The 24,555-nt window shown below is 40.6% G+C and overlaps 2 protein-coding genes across 2 annotated transcripts in view; one reads left to right on the top strand and one right to left on the bottom strand.

Moving 5' to 3' along the window:
- Positions 1-10,121, top strand: part of LOC120107102 (WD repeat-containing protein LWD1-like) — a 48,330-nt gene extending 38,209 nt beyond the window's left edge. Inside the window, exon 2 of the mRNA XM_039120259.1 lies at positions 9,333-10,121. Within this exon, the coding sequence (XP_038976187.1) occupies positions 9,333-10,121 (789 nt within the window). The remainder of the gene's footprint in view (positions 1-9,332) is intronic.
- Positions 10,122-14,564: 4,443 nt separating this feature from the next.
- On the bottom strand, positions 14,565-17,068 carry LOC120107103 (cytochrome P450 86B1-like). Its single transcript, XM_039120263.1, has 2 exons — positions 15,779-17,068; positions 14,565-15,043 (listed from the first exon to the last, which is right to left on the bottom strand). Exons 1-2 carry the CDS (start codon positions 17,066-17,068, stop codon positions 14,657-14,659), a joined length of 1,677 nt encoding a protein of 558 aa, XP_038976191.1. The 3' UTR covers positions 14,565-14,656.
- Between the last annotated feature and the right edge of the window lie 7,487 nt (positions 17,069-24,555).

The following is a 24,555-nucleotide window of genomic DNA, read 5'->3' as shown; positions in this document are numbered from 1 at the left end:
ATGCTATAGTATACAATATTATATTACTATATTGTAAAAATACTTTATTATATTATAGTAATATTATACTATATCATATATTTATATATTAATATATATTATATTTTATTATGCTCTGTTGTATAATACTATGCAATATCTTTTATGGTCGTTTTGTCATACCAAAAGTATTTTCTCAGTTTGTTTATCAAACATATATTAAAGTGCCACAACACTTTAGAAATGTAGTTACCAAACAGAAAATAACTTTTTATAAAAGCTCTACTTTAGAACTTCTAAAAGCTTTACTACCAACAGCTCCTCCAAACGAGGCTTTAAAAGATAAATGAATTTTTTGAAGGCGCCTCCATAGGATCAAATGTTGGAAGGACAATTATTGCTGTTGATGGGAAAGACTACTACAATCTGAAGTGTTTTAGTATTAATTCTAGATTATACCTTCTTTTTTTCGTTGACATCTACTTGAGTTCCTGCTAAGGTAATTAATTGATGTCATTGATCCTGTATCTCATGTCCTAACAGTATCTACATTTGACCCCACCATGACACGCCATATCATAGCAAACCGGACGGTATGGAATACGGGATCTGATATCAAGATAGCATATCTTGAACCCCACAAAATCATTCAGCAATATTTGGAGCGTACCATTTAGTTTAGTCTATCGCGTCTGTTCACAGTGCACCTCATGGACCTCCACACCCTATTAAATCAACAAGATGTTAGAAATCTACATGCAATTATGATTGGGAGACCAACGAGCAAAAGCTACTTAAACAGAGATGTTAGGATTGTGATGTATCACAAAGAAGTGAGACCACATGACTTGTTGATCCGCATTTGGAGGTTGGAACAGGAGAATCATTAATAAGCATTTGTTTTGATCCAGAAGATTCATCAATGTGGCCAATTAAGAAAAGTAGAGGTACTAATCTAAGAAAAATGCTTAGGAACACAAACTTGGGCATCGAAAAGAAATGCTTCATTGCTCCATCATTGTGAAAATCTTGGCTTTTCTACATCATAGCCCCACTATGCTTCAGTGCTTTGTCGTTGTGGAATAGGAAGGTGAAGCCCATGTTAAAATCTTCTAAAAGATCTTCACCCATCTGAACAACAAGCCATGCATTTGATATCATAACTGCACCATCTATTACATAGGCCTGTAAACTGCACCAATTGATCATCCAATACCTTCATGCCATGAATTATTTTTACTTTGTGCCATGGTTTGTCTCCTTGAGTTCCTCATTAGTAAAAATGCTTAGAGCCCAACCTTGGTGACACAAAAATGTGGTTTGGACCAAAGTCATGATGCTGACTTGTGCCGAATCTAGCACTGATGTGAACGTCGCGTTCATAATTTATTCAGGAGTTGATAAGTACGCAGCATGCTCCACTCTATGTCAGTTCTTTGGATTTTGCAGAAGGGACTTCAAGGTCCCAACAAATATAGATAAAGGATGGCAAGTAGACTGTCTCCCTTCTTTAATAGTTCTAGACTGTGCTGGACAAGAATTAGATTGGGTCATAAGTTTGAAGCAATAAATAGGATCAACAATGGCTTTAATTGGACTATTATTGTTTGTGAATGGCAACTATGTTACTATTTGGAAGACTAGAATGTCTTTGTCAATAGTAGACCAAGAGTACTTCTGTCTGTTTGCTGGTTAGGGTTGGGTAACAAAAACTAAATTACACAAATTTGAAGTTACAAGCTTACTATATTATGTTATAGTATACAATATTATATTACTATATTATAATAATATTATACTATATTACAGTAATATTATACTATATTATATATTCATGTATTAATATATGTTATATTTTATTATGCTCTGTTGTATAATACTATGCAACATCTTTTATGGTAATTTTTTCATATAAAGGTACTTTTTTAGTTTGTTTACCAAATACATGTTAAAGTGCCACAGCACTTTAAAAATGTAGTTACCAAACAACGAATAACTTTTTATAAAAGCTCTACTTCTGAAAGCTCTACTTCTAATAGGTCTATTTTCAAAAGCTCCACTACCAACAGCTCCCCCAAACCGGGCCTAAATGATTATACCAAAAGATTTGGGTTCAAATCTCACCATTGTCGAGGTCTACGAGTGGAGATACATTGCCGAGGGCTATCTTCCATTGTATAGTCATGCATCATCGGCTATAAGTTTTATAACAAATTTTAATTAAAACCATTGAAAATGAGAAGTCTAATGTGCATTTTGATTCAATTATCTTTCTATCTTTTCCTACAACAGGGTCTTGCTAAGCTAAATGCCTAGGATATTCAGATAATGGTATTTTAAGAAGCCCTATCGAGCTAGAGGCCAAGGTATATTAACTTTTGGTTGTAACTCATTGCTAAGAAAAGCATGCTAAGACTAATGTTTTGTAATTTTAAAGAGTCTAAATTACAAGTTGGCTGAGAAACCCTCCGGTCCCTCTCCCATTCCTTTTTTTACAGTGGATTGTTGGTCATAAGAATACGAGGCCAAGGTATATTAACTTTTGGTTGCAACTCATTGCTAAAAAAAGCATGCTAAGACTAATGTTTTGTAATTTTAAGGAGTCTAAATTACAAGTTGGCCGAGAAACCCTCCGGTCCCTCTCCCGTTCCTTTTTTACAGTGGATTGTTGGTCATAAGATCAGTAAAAGGATATGAGGATATGCTTATGAAAATTGTTCCAGTCCCCTTCCTCTCCCTTTTTTTTTCTTTTCTTCTTTTTTTTCAGTCTTTTTAGTTGTTGTGCCATTCATCTTTTTTCTTTTCTTTTCGAGCAATGGAGCTGGTTATGTGCATGCATCCCAAAGTTTTGTTTCATAATATAGCACAAAAGGATCGGCGTCTAAGAAAGAATGAATGTCATGCACAAAGCGTAGTTGTTATGGAGTTGCGAGGCTAGCATTTCCGCTCAAAGAAAGAGTTCACTCCCAAGCCTTTGTAGGTCCAAATAACTTTTCTAATACACATAACTGATGCCCTAAAATATTTTTGACGAAGGAGTAGCAGACGTAACTTTAGAACTTATCCTAGTTCTCATGACCAATCACCTCCTCTTCTTTCATTTTTTGGTAAGGATAGCAATAACAATGCAAAGAGAGCTGTGGAATCTATGATGGTCCGGTCCCTCCAATGGAGAATATGTAAAAGGTCTTTTAGTCCAAAAAAACAAGTATTTCCTCCCTATTTCACAAAGAATAAATGTCTTCTCAAGTTACAAAAATGAAAATTAAGTAGATATTTTTTGTGAAATTTCCATCGATTTATTTATGTTCCAGATGTTTTCTAATTTTTCATACTATCATACATATTATATGCTTTTTTTCTTCAACTCTTCTTTTTATATTTCAAGGCATATTTAGTTTCTAGAAATAAACCAAACAAAGAGGCCTTCAATTTGAACTCATGAAGTTAGGTATATTTAGACTAGATTCAAACTATGAGACTCGGCCTAGCACTAAATGAGGCTTGATCCCTTGGCTAAGCTTAGCATCGAATGAGCTTAGCCCAAGGTAGAGCCCCTATTCAAGTTGGAGGAGACCGGCTTCAACTCCTTGCCGACTTTGCTAGAGGCAAGGATATATACACTAGTCTCTACCTCTACCTCTATATAGCTCCTCCCCCGACCCAAGTCAATCACCATTGCTTCTCCCTCTCTTTCTTCATTTTTCTGAGAGATTTTCTTTGTAGTGATGTCCTTCTTGAGGCCTTAACAAAGCTGGCATACCATATCTACACCTCACCTACTATCTCTACATACCTATCCTTTCATCGGGTCGTCGCCGTTGGCTTGAATTCTATCGACATCGCGCTTGCTTTTGCTATGCCAATTGCCTCCCTTTCTTCCACAATCAACATGTATCCTCCTTGTTTTCTTGTGACAATACCTACCACTAGTCCTCTGGCCAAGATCTCTTCGATCTCCTACAATCGTGCACCGGAGCTCAGCCACCAACGAGCAAGTTGATGCTCGAATTGACATCAAGCACCCTTTTGATCTCCTACTTTTGCCCAAACTCTATTTTTCTTTTACACCGGCCGCCCATTGGTCACTATTGTTGTCTACCATCGATCTTCCTGCTCTTGTCCATCGTTGTTGCCACCAATCACCACTAGAGTCATGCTCTCGACTTGAGTTCACAAACTGAGGGTCATGCCAACTGCTGCATACTCAAAGGGAATCCTCCCCACAAGTATGCAAGGTATCTTAATATGACATCATACATATACGATGGAGTAAATTTAAATAGAAATACTCAAGCTTTATTTTAAATAACTAACTCAAAATTTAAAGGTCTCACAATTTCAACAATATTCTAAAGTATTGCATCAACTTAAATAAACCTGAATCTAAGATAATTTATGATAAAATTCTGCTAGTCGCTCTCCCATATTGAAACCCCAGTCAAGCTAGTTTTCTGAATATGTAAAATAATAAGAAGTCGTAAATAAGCTAAACAGCGTAGTAAACAAAAATCACTTTAGCTAAATAAATTAACAAAATTAAGTATATAATAATTTGCAAAAAATAAGCATGTATGCAGTACTGTTATCCGAACCAATCTTTTCTGAACTTTAACTTTTTATTCATAAATTTTAATTCTTTCAAATATTCAATTGATCATCTTATCAATCCTAAGCTATGACCATAATTTTTTCTATGATAGGGTCATAATGCCGCACAACTTTTTGCAGTGTACTATACATAAGTTTGCAGCAAAGTCCTTCAGAATTGTATATCTGCTTGAGATATGTCACACAACTTCTTATGATATAACCTTCAGGACAAATCAAGTGCCAACATAGCCCCTATTGGCAAGGTCCTTCACATAGCCACATCGAAATTCAAATAGTTTTAGGTTTAATATGTCAATTTGAAAAAATAGAAGAAATCATGCAGTGTCGAACTCAATCAATCATATCTATAATAAGATCATATATCATTATAATATTCTGAAATGAATATATTCAATAATATTATATTGCTCATCAAATTCATGCATGATGAATAATACTATTTAAAAGTTATAAATACAATAATTTTATAATTGCTGATAAATTTAGAAAAAGTAAAATATCACTTACCTTGCGACTGAATCCAAACTATAAGTCCATTCAATTTTGAAAATCCTTCTCAGATTTTGATATTTAAAAATTATATTCTCATCACAGTTTTATCATGATTATTTAAAAATAAAAACTCTAAATTCTGACACCCTTATAGGGCTGACCTAGCAAGAGTGTTCGAAATTTCGGTCGGTCCGATCAAAAAAAATTCATTTGATCATGCTCGGACTAGGATATAGGTAGTTCAATAGAGATTGGAGATGACCAATTCTAATAGTATCTGAGAAGGGCCAAGGTAGGATGCTGGCACGGCGCCAGACAACCATGGATTAGGTTCCTTGACTGGGGTTGATCCAAAATCATTAAGAGAAGTACCTTACTAGATCTAATAGTAGAGAGAGAGTAAAGAGAAAGCCCAGTAAAGAGAAAAATAAGAGAGAGGAAGAAGAGAAAGAAAGGAGGAAACACAGCCTCTCTCTAGCTAAGGAAGAGAAAGAGAGAGAGAGAAAGGATGGCTATGGGTGGTGCCTGGGGTCAGGGGACCCACAGCTGCCCTTGTGGATGGCAGCCGATGGCATCCGGTGGTCGGCAGTGAGGAAAAACTAGGTAAAAATCAAGGGTTCCGTCCCTTTAACTCATGGAACCAAGACATTCCGGTGGTCAGGATCCCAGCCATCGCTTCTAATCACTGCGGGGAATCGAGGGAAGACCTCGGTGATGGGCGTCGGAGGCAAACTACAGTCAAAAAAAGAAAAGAAGGGTCAAACTTCCAGAAATAGAAAAAATAGAGCTTTGCCCTTCTCGACTAAAATTCGGCAATCACCGTTCGGAATTAAAGCCCCAAAGAGTCCAAAAGAAAGAGGAGAAGGGTAGATCAAAGGTGGTCAGGTCCATATTTGGTTTATGGTGGTGTTTGGCTGTGGCGACGGCGCAAACAGCAATCGACATTCAAAAAATCGAAGAGAAACTTCAACAATGTGCTCCGATCGGGGATGAAATCTTTAGTAGAGTGGAAGAGGCACCACGAGGGCTTAAATAAGGCTCAATCGCAACTGAAATCCGGCCTAGAGTCGGATTGCATCCGACGAACATGGGTAGGAGGAAGACTCCCTTCGAGAGTCGTCTTCCTTCCTCGCACATGCTTGGCACATGCGCCTTAAATTTTTCTTTTTTCCATTTTATTTGGGTCGAAACATTTAGGCTAGTCAAGTGGACCGCACCCAGTCTATTGGGTGGGTTTTACAGTTAGTCCCCAAGCCCTCTTCTCTCTCTCTCTCTCTCTCTCTCTCTCTTTCTCTCTCTCTCTCTCTCCAACAACCCCAAATCAGTGGGCTTCTTCTCTCTTTCTCTTTCACTATCTCTCTCCATGTATTTTAGGTGGATCCCTATTGAGGGTCCCTTCCTCTCTATTTCTCTTCTATGTCTCTTGGTTGACTCTAGTAGTACATTCTAAATCGATGTTTTACAACCTCCCATTATATTAGCCTCCACACTAGTAGTCTTCACTAGGCGTCAATGGACCCTACCGTTAATAACCCCTCTTATGTTGCCTTTGCCTAGATTGAACTCTCATTTCTCGATCCGACCGGTTGTTATGTAGATTGGATGTATTTCGGCCATTAGATATCACTAAACCAACCTTGTCCTTTCTCTATCCTTTCCTCATATTTTTCTATCGTTGTCGTCATTTCCTTTGCAATCTTCTCTAATTGTTGGTCTTGATTCTTTATATCAGTGCAATTATCTAGACAAGAAGAAGTCCAACAAGAATATTCTAGTTCTTAATCAATAGAAATCCTAACACTTTTATTTATTTGATTTTGACAATTGGTATGGATCAAGGTAGGACAGGTGTGGAGTGATTGATTGTAACCCTATTTGATTTTGATGAGCTCAAAGCATTTGAGTATATCTTATGTTTACTAATGAATTCAATCTAGTGTTTCAGTGATATCCCTGTAAATTTATGGTTAAGAGTCTCTAGATTTGGTTCAAGACAATTTGGATAAGTTAAGAAGTCTATATGAACCATGGTCTGAGACTCGAGTCGACTCCGGGATAGTACGAGTCGACTCCAAGCGTATCAGAAGCATTGGCACAGGCTCGAGTCGACTCCGGAATATTACGAGTCGACTCCGACTAAGAACATACAGACAAACAGAAAGACCCAACTCAGAACCTGTCAGCGAGTCGACTTCTGAAGTGCGCGAGTCGACTCCGATGCTAGCCGAGTCGACTCCAAGGTAGTATGAGTCGACTCCAGGAAGTTACAGACAAAAAGTCAGAGAGGAGTTTTCGGACCCTGAGAGCCGAGTCGACTCCTGAGGAACGCGAGTCGACTCCGATGGTTGGCAGGTCGACTCCAAAGAAAGCGAGAGTCGACTCTCAGTGTAATACAAGGCAAAAGTCAGAGAGCAACTTTCGGACACTGAGAGCCGAGTCGACTCCCGCAAAGCCCGAGTCGACTCCGAGACAGCGCTACACCAAAAGACAGAAGACAGTGTTTTTATCTCTGAGACTCGAGTCGACTCCAAGACAGTTCGAGTCGACTCCAAGGCAGCGCGACTCCAAAAAGACAGAAGACTGTTTTTCGGATACTGAGAACCGAGTCGACTCCGGAACAGTTCGAGTCGACTCCAAGACTGGACAAGCCAAAAGACAGAAGATCGGGAGTTCGGGCTCTGAGTACCGAGTCGACTCCCAGAATTCACGAGTCGACTCGAGTGAGCCAAGTTGAAGAATGCATCCTTGGATTCCGTGGAATGAGCCGACTTCAAAAATGCCAAGTCAGCTCCAGACTTTGGGGAGTCGACTCCGGGTTAAGTCGAGTCGACTCCCAGTCGAGAAGACCACTTTAATTCAAATCCGGAACAGTTGCCGAGCCGACTCCAGAAAAGCATGAGTCGACTCCTACTACAATCGAGTCGACTCCAAATCGCGCGAGTCGACTCCGATCCCAACGGACACATTGTCAGGATGTGCAGAATGTGCAGAACGGCTAGAAAAGTGTGTCTAACGGCTAGTTTCCGTGGGGAATGGCTTAAATAGCCATAGAGGACTGTAGCAAGGTAGAAAACAGAGACTCCATTCAAAGCTAAAGAGATCCCCACCAACCAAGAGCTCTCTAGAGTGATTACACGAAAAAGAAGGAAGAAGTGCATTGAAGTCAACTTTCCAACTCTCTTCCTCATATTCAAGGCTCTCCTCCTGACAGCAAGTCTACATCAAATTCAAGAGGAGTCAAAGAGTTTGAAAAGCCCCTTCCTTCATCTCCAAAAATAGTTTGAGGGCTTCTTACTCTTTCTTGCTTAAATTGTTAAATACGCTTTTAAGAAGTTTTCTTTTTCTGTTTGTTTTAGACTACCTGTTCTTTACTTGATTCAATCAGGGGATTGAATCAAGGGTATATAGGTTTGTTGGTGAGCCTAGGTTGAAACCAACGTGTAAGGGTTCGATTGTGATCCCGGAAAAACAATCGGGTGATTCTAGTCGGTGAGCCTGGAAAAACCGACCGAGTTCGTTGTGACCTCGTAAAACAACAAGTTGGGTTGTGAGCTTGTAAAACAACCGGCTGTAATCCGAGGGTTATAGTGAATTCCCAAGTGAGGCTTGGGGAGTGGACGTAGGAGCAAGGGATAGCTCCGAACCACTATAAAATCATTGTGTTTGTGATTGCTTGTGTCTCTCTCTTACTTTCATTTCATTCACAGCACATAGCATCTAATTAATCATCTTGCAAAGGTATTAATTAGTCATCCACAAACGTCTTAATTGCAAAATTATTTTAAAACCCAATTCACCCCCCCCCTCTTGGGTTGTCTATCTGGGCAACAACAGGAAAATCTAGCATTAGAGGTAGTTGACACTACAGGAAAAGTCGGTTTTACCGACGCTTTTTACAAGCGTCGGCAATTTTAAAAAGCGTCGGAAAAAAACGACGCTAATACGTGTTGGTGTAATCGCAGGCCTAAGACGACGCTAAAAAGCGTCGTCGGAAGCCAACGACCCAAAATTTATTGCGTGTCCAACGAGCCCCACCTCCCCCTTCGTCCTTTCCGTCTATAATATCTTCTCCGAGAAGCTATAGTCCACAGAGAGAAAGAGAGAGAGAGAGAGAGAGAGAGAATGGAGCTCCAAAACCTTTGCAATGGCGACCCTCCGAGCTCCGAGCTCGCAGAACCCAACCATGGCGAACACCACCTCGACCCTCCCCTCTCCCCCCTGTGCTTCCCCTCGGACGATGTCGACAGCTCCTGCTCCACTCCCTACGTGAGCGCCCCCTCCAGCCCCGGCCGGCAGATGTGGCAGGAGCTGTGGGGCGCCCAGGCGATGGCGTTGACGCTGGCCTGGTGGCCCTCTCCTTCGAGCACCCCTACCCCCCCACCAAGACCATGTTCGTCCCCGACCGCGACTGCCTCTGCCCCGATCTCCTCGCCACCTCTGCCGACTTCCTCCGCATCTGGCGCATATCGTCGAATGACGAAGGCGGCGGTGATGACAACAGCAAGAAGAACAACTCCTCCTCCAAGTCCTCCTCGTTGTCGCGCGTTGAGCTCCGATCCCTCCTCAACGGCAACCGGAACTTCGAGTTCTGCGATCCCCTGACCTCCTTCGACTGGAACGAGGCGGAGCCGCGCCGCGTGGGCACCTCGTCCATCGACACCACCTGCACCATCTGGGACATCGAGCGCGAGGCCGTCGACACCCAGCTCATCGCCCACGACAAGGAGGTCTACGACATCGCCTGGGACGGCGTCGGCGTCTTCGCCTCCGTCTCCGCCGACGGCTCCATCCGCATCTTCGACCTTCGCGACAAGGAGCACTCCACCATCATCTACGAGTCGGCCGACCCCCCCAACACCCCCCACGTCCGCCTTGGCTGGAACAAGCAGGACCCCCGCTACATGGCCACCATCATCATGGACTCCGCCAAGGTCGTCGTCCTCGACATCCGCTTCCCCACCCTCCCCGTCGTCGAGCTCCACCGCCACCAGGCCAGCGTCACCCGCCGGAAATGGCCGCGAGGGGGCGGGATCTGAAGCGCCGGAGCCGATCGATTCGCCGGAGGGATCTGAGGGATGCGATGAAGGAGGCGGAGAGGAAATTGGGGAGGAATCGAGGCTCTGATTCAAAATATTTTTTAAAATATTTTTTTTAAAAAAAATATTTATAACGACGCTTTAAAGCGTCGGCGAAAACCCAAAACTGGTTTGGGCTTTCCTGACACTTTAAAGCGTCGGCGAATGTTGTTTTTGCCGACGCGTTTATTAGCGTCGGAAAATCCCTGTTTTTACCGACGCTTTCTCTTAGCGTCGGCAAAAACCGGACCCACGCCCACCTGCCCGATGTCTGACCCACGCTTCCGGGTGCGTGGGCTGGAAATTCGCCGACGCTTAAAAGCGTCGGTAGAGACTAAAAAAATCGTCGGAAGATATCCTTTCTTTTGTAGTGTGAGTATCCAAACTTAGGATTAGAAAATCTACAAATATTTAATTAAATTAGTATTGTGTATATGGTAGTCAAATGTAAGTTGGTTCTATGATTGGCTCACTTTGCTTGAATTTTACAGTTGTAGAGATAATAATGATCTCCGTGCATGATCACCTGTATGGATGTATATATACGTATATTTGTATGTATATATGTTTAGTTATGCATATATGTATCATAAAATATTGATGATTTTGGTTCGTATAAAATGTGATACTCACTTGCATTGAGTTTTGCAAGGAATATAGTGTGAAATTATATTTGTGTTTGGCATGACTAAATTGGGTTTTGTATAATTGGATGGTTGAGTAAGAGGTATTTGGATAGATAATGTAGATTGCCAATCATAGGCTAGACCATGATATTGTGGTGTGGTACTATGGATTGCCAGTCAAGCTGGAGCGTGGTATTATGGTTATTTGAAACCACTGTTGAATAGAACAGTTGTATGTATGAATGCCGGTCCCTTTGAAATAAGTGTTGGATGGTTGGTATATAAATCTATAATATCTATGTTTATTTGAGTATTTATTATTTGCTAATTTTTATCTTTAAATTGTTTATATAGAATGTGTGATGTAGATTCTTATTCAGTTGTTAGCTCATGCAATTTATTTAAAAACGATAAACAAAATTAGGGTATGAAGAAGGATGGCCTACACATGTAGAGTAACCAGTTCAAACTGTTAAATAAAAATGGATAAAGGATTGGTATTGTGGAAGGACAAGTGGAAGGCAGTGCTATATGTCCATCTTTGTCCTGCCATGCTGTCCTAAGCCATTGCATCCAACTGTTCAAGAACTGGTCTCCCTCCAATCCTAAATTTTATGAACTGTTAGATTGGTAAGATCAACGGCTTCTTGTCCATCAGACATTCATCAGAACTTTTGCATTATGTTCACTTATGCTACTCCTATGCTCATTCTAAATGTCTCATATGGGGAAAAAGGATCTTATGTTTATTTGCGAAGTGTCTGGTTTTGCGAAACATGTAGCGTATACAGGATTTTATATAGTTGTATTTTGCATGTTTATGTATTATATTCTGCATGCAGCATGTATCATATATGAGAAAATTTGATATATTGATTTGCAACTTGCTGATAATGTTAAATGGTAAAGACTTGGTGCATATCCACATTGTAACTTATTAGATGTAACTATTTACTGACCACCAGGGTGACCTCGTGGATATTTGTATTTTGCTAGATGATAGTGTATCTAGTACTTCATTGTCTTCAGCCCAATTTGCACATGATGTCAGAGTGGTCATAATTGCACCTCCAAGCGCTGCAATTATTGATTAGAAAATCCAATCAACAATCTGACTTGGTGGACAGTCATAAGGGCTGTAGAAGTATCTTGGTTTTGTTGTTATGGACTGTTGGATTTCTAAAGTCAACTGCTTCTTGTGCATCAAATGGATCAGAATTATCAATATGTATATGGTGCCATACTAGTCATAATTGCACCTTTGATTGAGCACTGCAATTGTCAATTAGAGAACCAAGGACCCAATCATCAATCTAACAGTATGTAGATGTTGACAGTCATGAGGGTTATAGAAGTATCTTGCTTTTGTTGTTATATGAACTATTAGATTGCTAAGATCAACGACTTCTTGTTCATCAGACATTCATCAGAATTTCAAATTAATTAAGGTTTTTATTGTATATCTAGAGGAAATATATAGCACACTGAACTTCCGGTGAATAAGTCAATAAGTACATGGAGCAAGGAATTAAAATAAATATCTCATGAAAATAAATATCTCATGAATTGAAAGTTATAGTTGCTTTCAATATTTTCATGAGTACAAGGAGCAAGGAATTAACGCTTACATCGGAGAGGAGGGCTGTAGCGAAGCTCAATCGAGGCTTGAGGGCTGCTCGGTTGGCGCCGGAGGGGAGGAAGAAGGAGGAGATCTTCAGGCGGAGGCGAAGCTAGAAACTAGAAATAGCATGCGTAGATTACAAATAAGAAAAAAAACACCCACGAACACACGAAGAAGAGGAGGAGGAGAAGGAGGAGAACAAGCGAGAAGGAGGGAGGGGAGAGAGGAGGAGAAAAATACCTCGGACAGAGGGGGTTGGGGTCGGTCGGTCAGCGCCGAAGAGGAAGGAGGAGGAGAGGATGTTAGGGTCGGACAGTCGACGCCGGAGAGGAGGAAGACGGGGGTAGAATGAGGGCCCAGCGGCGCTGGAGAGGAGAAAAACTAGGATAGAATGAGGGCTCGGGGTCGGGCACTGGGTTTGGAGGGGGTCTTCATTTTCGACGATGCTTATAAGCATCATCTTAGGTCTTGACCTTCGACGACGCTTATAAGCGTCGTGGAAGGCCGGAGGACAACAACGACGCTTACATCGTCCCAGTTCCACTCCCCGCACTTTCCAACATCATCTTAGCTTTGGGCCTACGACGATGCTTAAAAGCCTCGTCTTTTTTTCTAAATTTCCGATGCTCATTAGAAGCGTCAGCAAAATTTGGCGCGGGAGCTAAACTTACCGATGCATATCCATAGTGTCGGCATTTAAGAGTCAACTTTTTTCTCTTTTTCTGTAGTGATCACTTTTTTTGTTTAGAGCGTAGGATGCTTAGTACATAAGGAATAGTCAAAGTGTCACTACTACTAGTCAAGTAATTGAAATTTATAAGTGGACATTTTTTTTTACTTGTTAATAATGAAATTATTATAGCTTGTTTTGAAACGGTGAGAACATTGTCTAGCAATATGGAAGTCATATTCATTCTGTTGGATTTGCATGTCTTGTCCTAGGAAATATCTAGACATATCACATGCATAGCTCGAGCTATGGGTTTGGGTTGGGATACAACCAACATAAATACCTTTATAATGGGTTAACTCAAGCCCAACCTGACCCAAACTATTATAAGTTGGGTTATGATTAACTAATGCATGTCTTTCAGTTAGTGAAGGTTGAAAATTGTAAGTTCAAATTCAAGTTGGTGGATTTAGGTTGAAGGTTTGGATAACTTACCCAACTCAAACCAAGCCAATATTACTACAAGAAGGCTCATTACTAACCCATTCCAAAAGAAACCCAATTGTTCCTACTATAACTAACAACTACTGGACTTGTTGCCATCGATCTCGAGGTCGGTGATGTGGATTTCCTCCGTCGATCTGCAAGACGGCAATAGATTAGAGGACTCACCGAATTAGTTCCGGTTGGGCCCTTCGATGCTTAAATAAGAGATGAAATTTAGTGTAGAAGAAAAAAGACGAAAGTAATGGTGTTAGGTGCTGTCATCCTACATTTTGTGAAGGAATTTTGAGTCTATATATAGGGTGTTGAATCTTCTGAGAATAGTGTTGCAACAGACTGAAATCATACTGTAACCATTCAAGATCACATCATAACTACCTTAAGATACTGCATAACTGCTTAGGACCATTATTAATTGTAATCTTTATTATTTGGCATAATAAGAGGAGTGCGCTTGAGCATTAGGCAGGGGGCTGTCGCCCAAGGTGAAAAGGCTCAGGTTGGGATAGATGTTGAGTTGAGTGTCTGTCTGCTCGGGCTCTAGAACTTTGTGTTGGATGGTACGTGACTTTGGAGGTCGGTTACTTTTAGTCTGCTCTTAGATCAGTCAGGGTAGATCTAGCTTGACCATGCATAGTGCCACACCAGCCTGGAGTCGGACAAATCCAATCATGCCATATTATAGAGCTGATTTTTCATCATATCACTTGCTATCAGGCTCATTTTCCGTGATATTAAGAAAAAAGCTTCCATCCTTAACCCACTTGAACCTTGTATCAATCCGATCTGACTGAGCAAACTTAGTTAAAAGTTTTAGAAGTCAATTTGAAACTGGATAGTTGGACTGGCTCAACATATTAATTGTTAAGTCAGACTAGCAAGTTTTTTTCGTTTATACAATTGAGAAAATGAAACGCGGTTAGCTGATCATTTAGCTCACAAGAATGTGAGGACATCTTCTTTAGATAAAGTAGTGATGTACATGCACGACCGGCATCTTATTATAATATTTACGTAACTTAATACTTAACAAGGCTTTTAAATTTGATCCTTGAAGCCTGAGATCCTTTATCTACTACTTGAGAAGCTTGGATTCATCCCTACTACAGAGGGTCACCTTCAATCCATACTTGGTGTACAGGGTTAAAGCCATCTTGGGGACCACGGGATGACTCTCAACCACCTTCACATGGTATCGATAGAGGATGGAAGCTGCGACAAACTTCATCTGATAGTAGGCAAAGTCCTTCCCCAAGCACAGCCTCGGTCCGCCATTGAAGGCAGTAAATTTGTATGCAGACTCGCTCATGAAGCGACCATCCTTGAGCCACCTCTCTGGCTTGTAGTCCCTGCAGTCCTTCCCCCATATGCTCTCCATTCTCCCCATAGAGTAGGTAGCATATATAACCTTGGTTCCTTTCTTCAGAATGGTTCCATCAGGAAACACATCATCTTCCACAACCTAAATCAAACAAGAAACATGCATAAAATTTTTGACTTGTGGTAGGAAGTTATAAGATTCAATTTTTTTCACAAGTTTTTCCACTCTATAGTTTCAAGAGTTTTAATTTTAAGGACCACGTAACGTCACAAAATGCTGTAGCTCATGCAACGAAGTACAAAAAAATTGACTTGGTGACATCTAGTTGTCATCATGGCTAAAGTTCATTTCAGTGTAACTTCCCGACACATAACCGTGTATCATTTTGCCTCAGATAGCAGTTTATGGAATACAAGCATGGAATTAATGCGCTATGTGCGCGTGTGATATATAGATCAATAATATCACGAGAGGGGAAGTCTGTGAGAGCCTACTCGATGCCATGCATCTATTTATCTTTTACCAGTCACCTTTTACCGAACAACACAAAATGACTCTTAAATCTTAACATGAAAACCTCTATCCATTTAGAATATAGCACTACCCATTTCTTTATAATTGTCAGAAACATTCTATGCACACATATAACCCTACGTACCAATATATATAGCAAATCTTAAAAGTACAGATACATGTATAGAAAAAAAAATAGAAGAAATCCACTGGTAATTACAAATGGATGAATATTTGTTTTGCATGCGAGCATGCAGGATTAAGTTGCTAAGTGTCAGTCGTCCAACTTACTTTTAATACGAAGATAAGTCATGTTTATGTTCTATAGTATGCATGGCCCAAAATTAACTACTACCATAATACCTCCTTGTGATCGACCGGCACAGGAGGGTACAGACGTAGAGCTTCTGAAAGAGCCGCCTGTAAATACTCCATCCTCTTCAGCTCCTCCGGCTTGAACACTAAACTCTTCTCTTCTTCCCCTTCGCTGTTATATCCTCTTTCCTCTATTGTCCTCCTAAGCTCCCCAAGAATCCGGTCCTCCGCCTCCGGATACCGGTTCAACAGCCAGAAGAACCACGACAACACCACCGACGATGAATCCCTCCCTGCTAGTATCATATTTACGCAGACATCCCTCAGAAACTTGTCAGAAAACGCCATCCCGTTGTCATCCTTCAGCTTCATGAATGCCGTCAAGAGGTCAGACTTTGCCGTCTTCTCCTCCGCGCCCGACTCCACCTCCTTCTTCCTCGTCCGAATCAAATCGTAGGCGAACTCATCGACGCACTTCAACGACCTCTTCAGCCTCCTCTCGCTCCCGAGATCAAAGAAACGTAGCACCTTCCATATGGCGGTCGGCATGACGAACCGAAGAAGAGTTGCCTCCGTGGCATTCTCGAAGGCCCGGGCAAATGGCACCTCCGGGAGCCCGGGCCGGAGGCAACCCGGGTCGATACCGAAGGCGACCATAACCAAGTTGTCGAATGCTAGCCTCAGCAGCACATCCTGGAGGTCAAACGGCGTATGGTTGTCATGGGCCAGCTCGAGCACCGGGAGAAGTCTCAAGTGAACGAGCTCGGAGATGGATTGGATTGTGCTGGACCTGAACTCAGCTGAGTGCATTTCAAGGCTCAGCGTCTTTCTTTGGCAGCGCCAGACCCTTCCGTCGGAGTTGAAGATGCCATCACCGAGCATGTCGCTGGCGATGTTCCGGTAGTACTTCCCCTTTGGAAACTTGGAGAACTTGATCTTTAGGATATGCTCAAGGTTGCGGGGGTCGGCGGTCACGACGCACTGGAGGTTGCTGAACCAAGGGCCGCGGAAGGTGAATGTGCCGCCCCGGGCACGGAGCACGGCGGTCAGCCACTCATATACGTCGTTGCGGAGGCCAAGCAAGAGGGATGGCAGCATACCGACGACAGGCCATACGGCCAGGCCCTGGTGTTTGCTTTGTCTTAAGGCATGTAGCGTTGCGAAGATCGACAGGGCCACGAGGAGCTCGAGGATTTGGATGTCCGGCAAGAGACGCCAGAAGAAACTAAGATAAGTGGTGGCGGCACTGTGGCCATTGGAGAGGGAGGTCTGGTTGCCAGAGTTCATGGTGATGGAGGCGAGGAAGAGCGTGATGGAGTGGAGGAGAAGCGCATGCATGAAGCGTTGGAGGGGTGGGAGTTTTATAGGGCTTTGGGAAAGTAGGAAAACAAGGATATTTTGCCAATTAAGGGGGGACAAAACATGGAATGTAATAATTCAACGGTGGCCACAATCAGAAGTCGACATATGTCAACTTCGTGGATCCAGTAAAAGTAAAATTTGAAATTTTGAACCTTCGTAGTCTTAACGTGGAATAGGATTTTGGTCAAAAATTAAGAAACCAAAAATTTGTCGGCTTGGATCAGAGTGCACAGCAAAACTATAATGGGCTAAGTTACTTTCAAGTTGCTCAGAAACAAGGACATGGACGGATGTGATACCTGGGCCCATGGCCCATGGTTGAGTTAGGATTTGTACGTCTTAATTATTTGACATGTGAGATACGTAGACCTCGTAGGATGAAATTTTCAAGAGAGTGGATATGTTGCCTAGGCCCATGGTCCAAACTGAACCGGACCAGGGCTAGGCCCATCCACATGAGAGCATGCCGTGGATAAGCATGGGGACGGCGCTCTATGGAGAAATTATTGCTCACCTATCCCTGTTGCTCACCCTTCGAACTAAGCCTTAGGGGGGGTTCGCTCAGTGCCGCCTCTTGTTGCATCTTAGTTAGGGATTGAAATCTTGAGAAATGTTGAGGAACTATTTTAAAATATTAGTGTATCATCGATTCGACACTTGTGTGTGATTTTTGAATTATTAGGTCCCAAGGAACGCCAGTAAACTAATTAGATTATCTGGATTTTTAATATCACTCTTGGCTTTCTGGAGAAATTTTCATTTTATGCAAGAAGACTTGCTCACGTGTATCCAATGTAGGACTAAAAAAATGAAAGTGTTTTAAAGTCTTTGAAAGACTTAACAAATAGGCGATGAGATTGGTTTTATATTTTAAAATTTAATTTTTCTTATAAATTAAAACTCCAATAATCATCTATAAAAGATTTAGACTTAGAACAAATATAAAAAAGAATATCTGGGCAATTTATACTATGCAATGAGTGAGGTGTCCTATGGACTTGAACCCCACTTGATGTTGAACTTGGGGTGATTAATTTACGATCAAGAAAATCAATGATCAATTTACATCTTTCTTTTGAGCAATCAACTTGGGGTGGTTAATTTAAGATCGAGAAATCAGTGATTAATTTACATCTTTCTTCTGAAAAGTCATTTGGTGCATGCTTGTAGTTGCCAGCCCACGCCCTCAAAGCCTAATTTGGGCTTTCTGGAGAAAATTTTCTTTTAAGCAAGAAGACTTGCTTACACATATTCTACATGGGACTAAAAAATGAAAAAAAAAAATTATAGTTTTTGAAACACTTAACAAATATGTGATAAGATTAATGTTATTTTTGAAAAAATCTATATAACAGAAGGAGAATGGTGGAGGGCGTGACAAGTTCTCTCTTTCTTCTTTTTTTTTTTCTTTTTTTTTTATAATCTTTGGTGCGGATGCGGCTTGTAAAGGAAGGGGATGCTGAAACATGTGTGTGTGAGAGAGAGAGGCATTGTTAATTGCGTGAGGGCTTGACTAGATTGGGTAATGCCTTAGTTAGATTGAGCGAGGACTTAGTTAGATTAGGTGAGGGCTTGGCTGAATTAGGTATGGCGTAGCTAAGTTGAATGAGTTGCAATTAGACTTGACTAAACTGGATGACGCACAGCTAGATTGAAGAGTTCTAATGGCACTAAAACTCTTAGGGTAGGATGGCATGAGAATGGAAAGAGATGTTGGGGTGAGAATGGAAAGAGTCTGACACTCACAAGAACTCTCAAATAGGATGGCGTGGGAAGGCTAGGAAATAAGAGGATGGGTGGAAGAGTCCCATTTCTATTCAAACTCTCAAAAGGTTGGGCGGGAGAATGGGTGAAGAGTCCTACTTCACTCGAACTCTTCCCAAGGCTTATCGTAATCAAAAAAAATGGAGCATCACACTCAAAGGAGAATAAGAGATTCAACTCAGAAATTTTCAACTCTAATATGCCGATTTATTCATCATCCCTCCTTTTATAGAGTAGGAGGTTGGAAACAAACAAAAATAACCGGCTCTTATCTGCTGGAGATAAAAAGTTTGAAATAAATCAAACTCCTTCAAACAAGAACTTGCTAACACTCACTTTGAATGAGTTAAACAAACAAAGTAAAACAGAAGGACTCTCGTAACTCTTAAGAGTTGGCTTGCATATGCCCTGGGTAGGTTCACGCATGCCCCCTAGTTCCCATTCATCTTAATTTCCGACTTGGAATGGGTCAACAAAGGACTTAGTAACAATTCAAACCTTTGATCTTAATTTCCGACTTGGAATGAGTCAAACAAACAAAACAAAACAAAGAGGACTCTTCTAACTTCATGGCAGCAAAATTCTGGACTCAATATGGCTTCATGCATGCCGCGAGATTAGGCTCACGTATGCTCCTGGTTGGGCTTCACACACGCCCCTGATTGGTCTCCATGCTAGCTTCATGCACACCCCTGGTTGGGCTTCATGCACGCCCTTGATTGGGCTCCATGCACGCATGATTCTGGATGTCACGCAGTGCTCCTAATCTCCTTCATATACGAGCAGGAATCTATATCGATTACGAACACTGGCCCTATCATGAGTATAAAGTGATCATAGCACGAATATCTATGAGCAATGTTTTAAACTATGATATGACTAAATGGCAGAAGAATGATTTACGTATTTATTTGCAAAATAAACTTGGAGCTATGTTTATAAAATATGAATGATTTATGCACACATAATTACTTATAACTTATTTTAGTCTATTATATTATGAAATGCTTATTTTTGATATCTGTTATTTTTCTTAAATGATCATTAGCATGAAAAAACTTATGCTTGATATAATAAGGTAGTGAAAGATTTATTTACTGAGCTGTGTCGCTCATATATCTCTATTTTTATTTTTCTTTCTCCAGACAAATAAGATTGATAGGAATGAAGGATGGTTCAAGCTTGGAGTTCGCGCTAGTAAGCTAGGCGATCTATATAGCAGAGCAGAACCTTTGTTCTTTAGTTGATTATGAAATTGTAGTTAGTGATTTTCTGAATAGTAAGGACTACGGGTTTGGTATTTATGTTTGGATTTAGATGTTCTGAACCAATATTTATTTTTATTGAATGAATAATGAAATTGGATTCCTATTGATTCTGTTATATTTGAGATGGACCTGAAAGTTAAATGTAATGTTGGCTTTGTGTTATCATGGATTGTACCCATCGGTAGTGCAGCCGTGTCATATCAGAATTTAGGCCATGACAAATTATGCTCTGGATCTGGGTCGTGACATCTTTCTTCTTGCTGAAGGTGTTGTATCTTAGAGAAGCATAAAGCAAACTATTGTTGCATCATCCACTATGGAGTTATAATTCATCACATGATATGAAGTTGCTGATCTATATCATTACTCAATTCATAATTAAGTATATTGCATTATTCATGTCTTATCTTTGTTTTGCATGCTCCATAACTTTAAATCCTTAAAATACTTTTAAGATTCAAGTTAATCATGGAAACAAACATATTCATTCATCATATGAATAACATAATGAAATAATATAATCATTTTACATCATATGTAAAAGATCACATCTTGCATAGATATTTTATATCACAAAGAACCTGGACGGGCTCTGATACCACTGATGGTGTGCGTGCAGAGGGCTAAGCATGAATTTCAAAAAGAGATTTACCAAGATGGCCAGGTAAGTGAGATCAGCGGAAGGGTATGCCATTAACTTGACTGGACCGAAACCCAGTAAGTAGCTCCCAATTAAAAACCTACTGATTACAATTGCCTTTGGCACCAACTGGTTTATCAATTTCAATTCGATCAATATCATAACTCAAGCTCAACCACGAAGCCTAAATCAACATCCATTTGGTCTAATCAAAGATATGGACTTGATCAACTACAACTATTGCAAAGATTAAGAGTAATCTTGACCTAATCTAAGAAACAACTTTAATTAGATTAGATCAACTACTCTACCAAGTTTGATTTCAACCATTGAGTCCAAATCAATTGGATTTGATTTAGCTAACCCATTACCCCATGAATTATGCAATGTTTTAGACGTTCAAATCACATTTAAAGTCTAGGATCTATATCATTACTCAATTCATAATTAAGTATATTGCATTATTCATGTCTTATCTTTGTTTTGCATGCTCCATAACTTTAAATCCTTAAAACACTTTTAAGATTCAAGTTAATCATGCAAACAAACATATTCATTCGTCATATGAATAACATAATGAAATAATATAATCAGTTTACATCATATGTAAAAGATCACATCTTGCATAGATATTTGATATTACAAAGAATCTGGACGGGCTTTGATACCACTGATGGTGTGCGTGTAGAGGGCTAAGCATGAATTTCAAAAAAATTTATGCGGAAAGAACGGGTTAAACATTTTAACCCAAAACATGCTTGATATTTTAGATATTTTGACTCTGGTACCGGTCGAAGACAGTCTTCAACTGCACATCACATGTGGCGCGGGCTCAGTCCCAATACATAGAGTGACACCCGCGCGTGCCTATCAAAGCACTCATCATATGAGCCCCCGAGTGGAGAGCCATGCTTCGTCACACGATCACGCGTGAGAGTTTCCGGAAATCGGATAGTCTCCACTAATCCTTTGCTTTGACACCAAATATCACAAAGCCCTCAGATCCCGAGGATTGTGTGATTCAAATAAATATGCATAAATCACAACTTCTTGTGATTTGAAGATTGAGATCATATCTCAACCGTAAAAGAGATCAGATCTCTTACCTTTAGAAGGAGGTTCCTTCAAGGATGCTTCGCAGCCGCACAAGCGTCCGGCCTCGATGACTCGTCCACGCAAAGCTCCGGAATGATCAGCTTCCCGGGGAGTGCTAGCTCGCAGGAAGACAGAAGGTTGGCTGAAAGGGAGAAGAAGGAAGAAGATGGACCTTCATAACTCAAGAACTCCTTCTTGGGCTTTCACATTCAAAGCTTCTCTCTCCTCTCACTCACTTTCTTTAGTGCTCTTCATCTTAAGAAGAAGGAAGAGGGGTGGCCTATTTATAGGCCAAGAAGAGGGTGAGGTGTCCGATGAGGTATCCGATGAGGTGTCCTGCCAGGACACATGTCACACATGCAAGGAAAAGAGGTGTCCTGCTCCGCCATGTGTCATGAATGCAAAGGGGTGAGGTGGCCTGGAGGGTGATATCATGGATGACCTCATGAGGCAGATGAGGTCATGGATGACATCAGGAGGACTGTGAGGTGTCCAGGGCCGCCACATGTCACACATGCGAGCAAAAGAGGTGTTCTGCTCCGCCACGTGTCACGCATGCAAAGGGGTGAGGTGGCTGGGATGTGGGTCCCACATACAGTATGTGGGTCCCATAAATGCAGGACGTGGGTCCCACATACAGTATGTGGGTCCCACAAAGGGAAGGAAGTCCTAGTCATACTAGGATCATAATTGATTTCAATCCAATTTGGCTCAAGCCAAATCTGATTTGGTTGGAGCAAATTAGACATTTTTTACCAAACCAATTTTGGTGTCAATTACGGTTTTACCAATTTCAAATCATATTTGAATTTGGTCAAGCCCAATCTCTATTACTCAATCAAATTGAGTCTAATCAGTGATCCAATCACCAATTAACTTCTCCAAGCAACAATTGCTTAGGGCAATCAGTCAATCATATTGACTATTTTACCTCTAGACGATTCTCAATCGTCAATCAGCCATTTGATCAATCCAGAAACTTCTAAGCGTGTGACCTCACAGGTTCGAACCTAAGCCGGTAATACAAGAACACTTCCTGCACTAATCGAAGTGACCATTTAGCAATGGGACCCGACGACCGAATAGGTCGAATAGATGCAAAGCAACATTCTAGAACCTATGGACTATGGTTACCGCATAAGTCATCCTCTTGACTAGAAAATGCCCAGGATGGGTTCAGAGTCTGTCTACCCTGAAACGATCCATCCGAAAATATGTTTCAAATCAATAAGTCAAGTGATAATGATTTGACTTTTCCTGGCCATGGTACTACTTAATTGAAAACACAAGGCATTCATCCTTATTTCTAAGGGTGGTCAATCTCATCTTGATCTGCAACTGACTACCACAAGTACTTGACTGAATCTAGAAACCTTCCGTTGCTGGATTAGAAATTCAGGTAGTCCGGCACCAAAGTACAGTGAGTTGTTTGCAAGCCACCGGTTGCAATCTCAGATCTAAAGGATACATATACCCATATCCACTCGGAACAACTCTTGACAAAAGAGAGTCCGTTAGTTGGTCACGTTCAGTGAACGTACACTACCATTCACCTGTATACCATACTAGTATCTCTATACTCTTTGGTTTGGAAGATAACCAACAAATATGATACACAATGACCTACGTCCGATAATACTATCGTCATATTAATAGTATATCATACGGTCATGAACATTTAAGGACCTGTGTGACAACATCATATTTCATTACACAAAGCAGTCCTAAGAACTTCATCACATCGGAGTTTGTGAAGATGTTCTGGTGATGAATAAATATCATGTTATTTATAATTGATTCAAATACATTTACAATCAACAATTGATTGGATTTAGGACACAATTTCCAAAAGTTACATCACAGGTACTATGGTTGAAGAATTTTATATCTAGCCTAAAGGTTATTGATTCTATTGCTAGGCCTAAAGGTTATTTTCTTCTCTAAAAATAACAAAAGTGGAAGTCGAAAGAAGCACATCAACATAAAGTATTTGATTGTCAGAGAATGTTAAAAAACAAGAAGTGGTTATTGAGCACATAAATACTGGGTTAATGATCGCTGATCCTATGACTAAAGGTTTGCTAGCAAAGTTGTTCAAGGAACATGTATATCATATGAAACTTATTAGCTTATTTTGAGTTATTGCTTTTAATTCTCTAACTATTATGTATGTTTATAAATATATTTGGTTAATTAATGACATGATGACTATTATATGCATTAAGTAATTTGTCATTTACAAGATCATTGTTATGGCCCGAACCTAAAGCGTAACAGACGCCGCATATCTATATAGCGGACCATACAAGCATGCAAGGCTACAGATTGTATCCAAGCATCAATAATTCTTAAAAATTTATTTAATCAAGAACTTATTCAAATAATTTTTACAATGGTTCCAAAGTGACATAAGTTAACATATGCTAATTATTTACTTAAATCAAATAAAATATTCTAACTAGTCTAAATAGTATGAGTAGAACTCCAACAACTGAAAGTATCTTCAAAAGATCTATAGCACTCCTCCAAGTCCCGGGCAGTCATACATCTAGATTTGAAAAATAGAGAAAGTATAATAAGATTGGAGCCACCCGGATATCAAGATGGTGCAGGGTCTCCACCTTGGGTCAACTTAGATATGAGCAAAGAGAGTCATGGCCTTAAACTAAGATTTCCTCGGTCCTTCTTAGAGAGAG

Source organism: Phoenix dactylifera, unplaced genomic scaffold (assembly GCF_009389715.1).
Source record: "Phoenix dactylifera cultivar Barhee BC4 unplaced genomic scaffold, palm_55x_up_171113_PBpolish2nd_filt_p 000764F, whole genome shotgun sequence".
Classification (NCBI taxonomy): domain Eukaryota; kingdom Viridiplantae; phylum Streptophyta; class Magnoliopsida; order Arecales; family Arecaceae; genus Phoenix; species Phoenix dactylifera.
The sequence above is the reverse complement of the archived record's forward strand: the minus strand, read 5'-3'. Positions and strand labels throughout refer to the sequence as shown.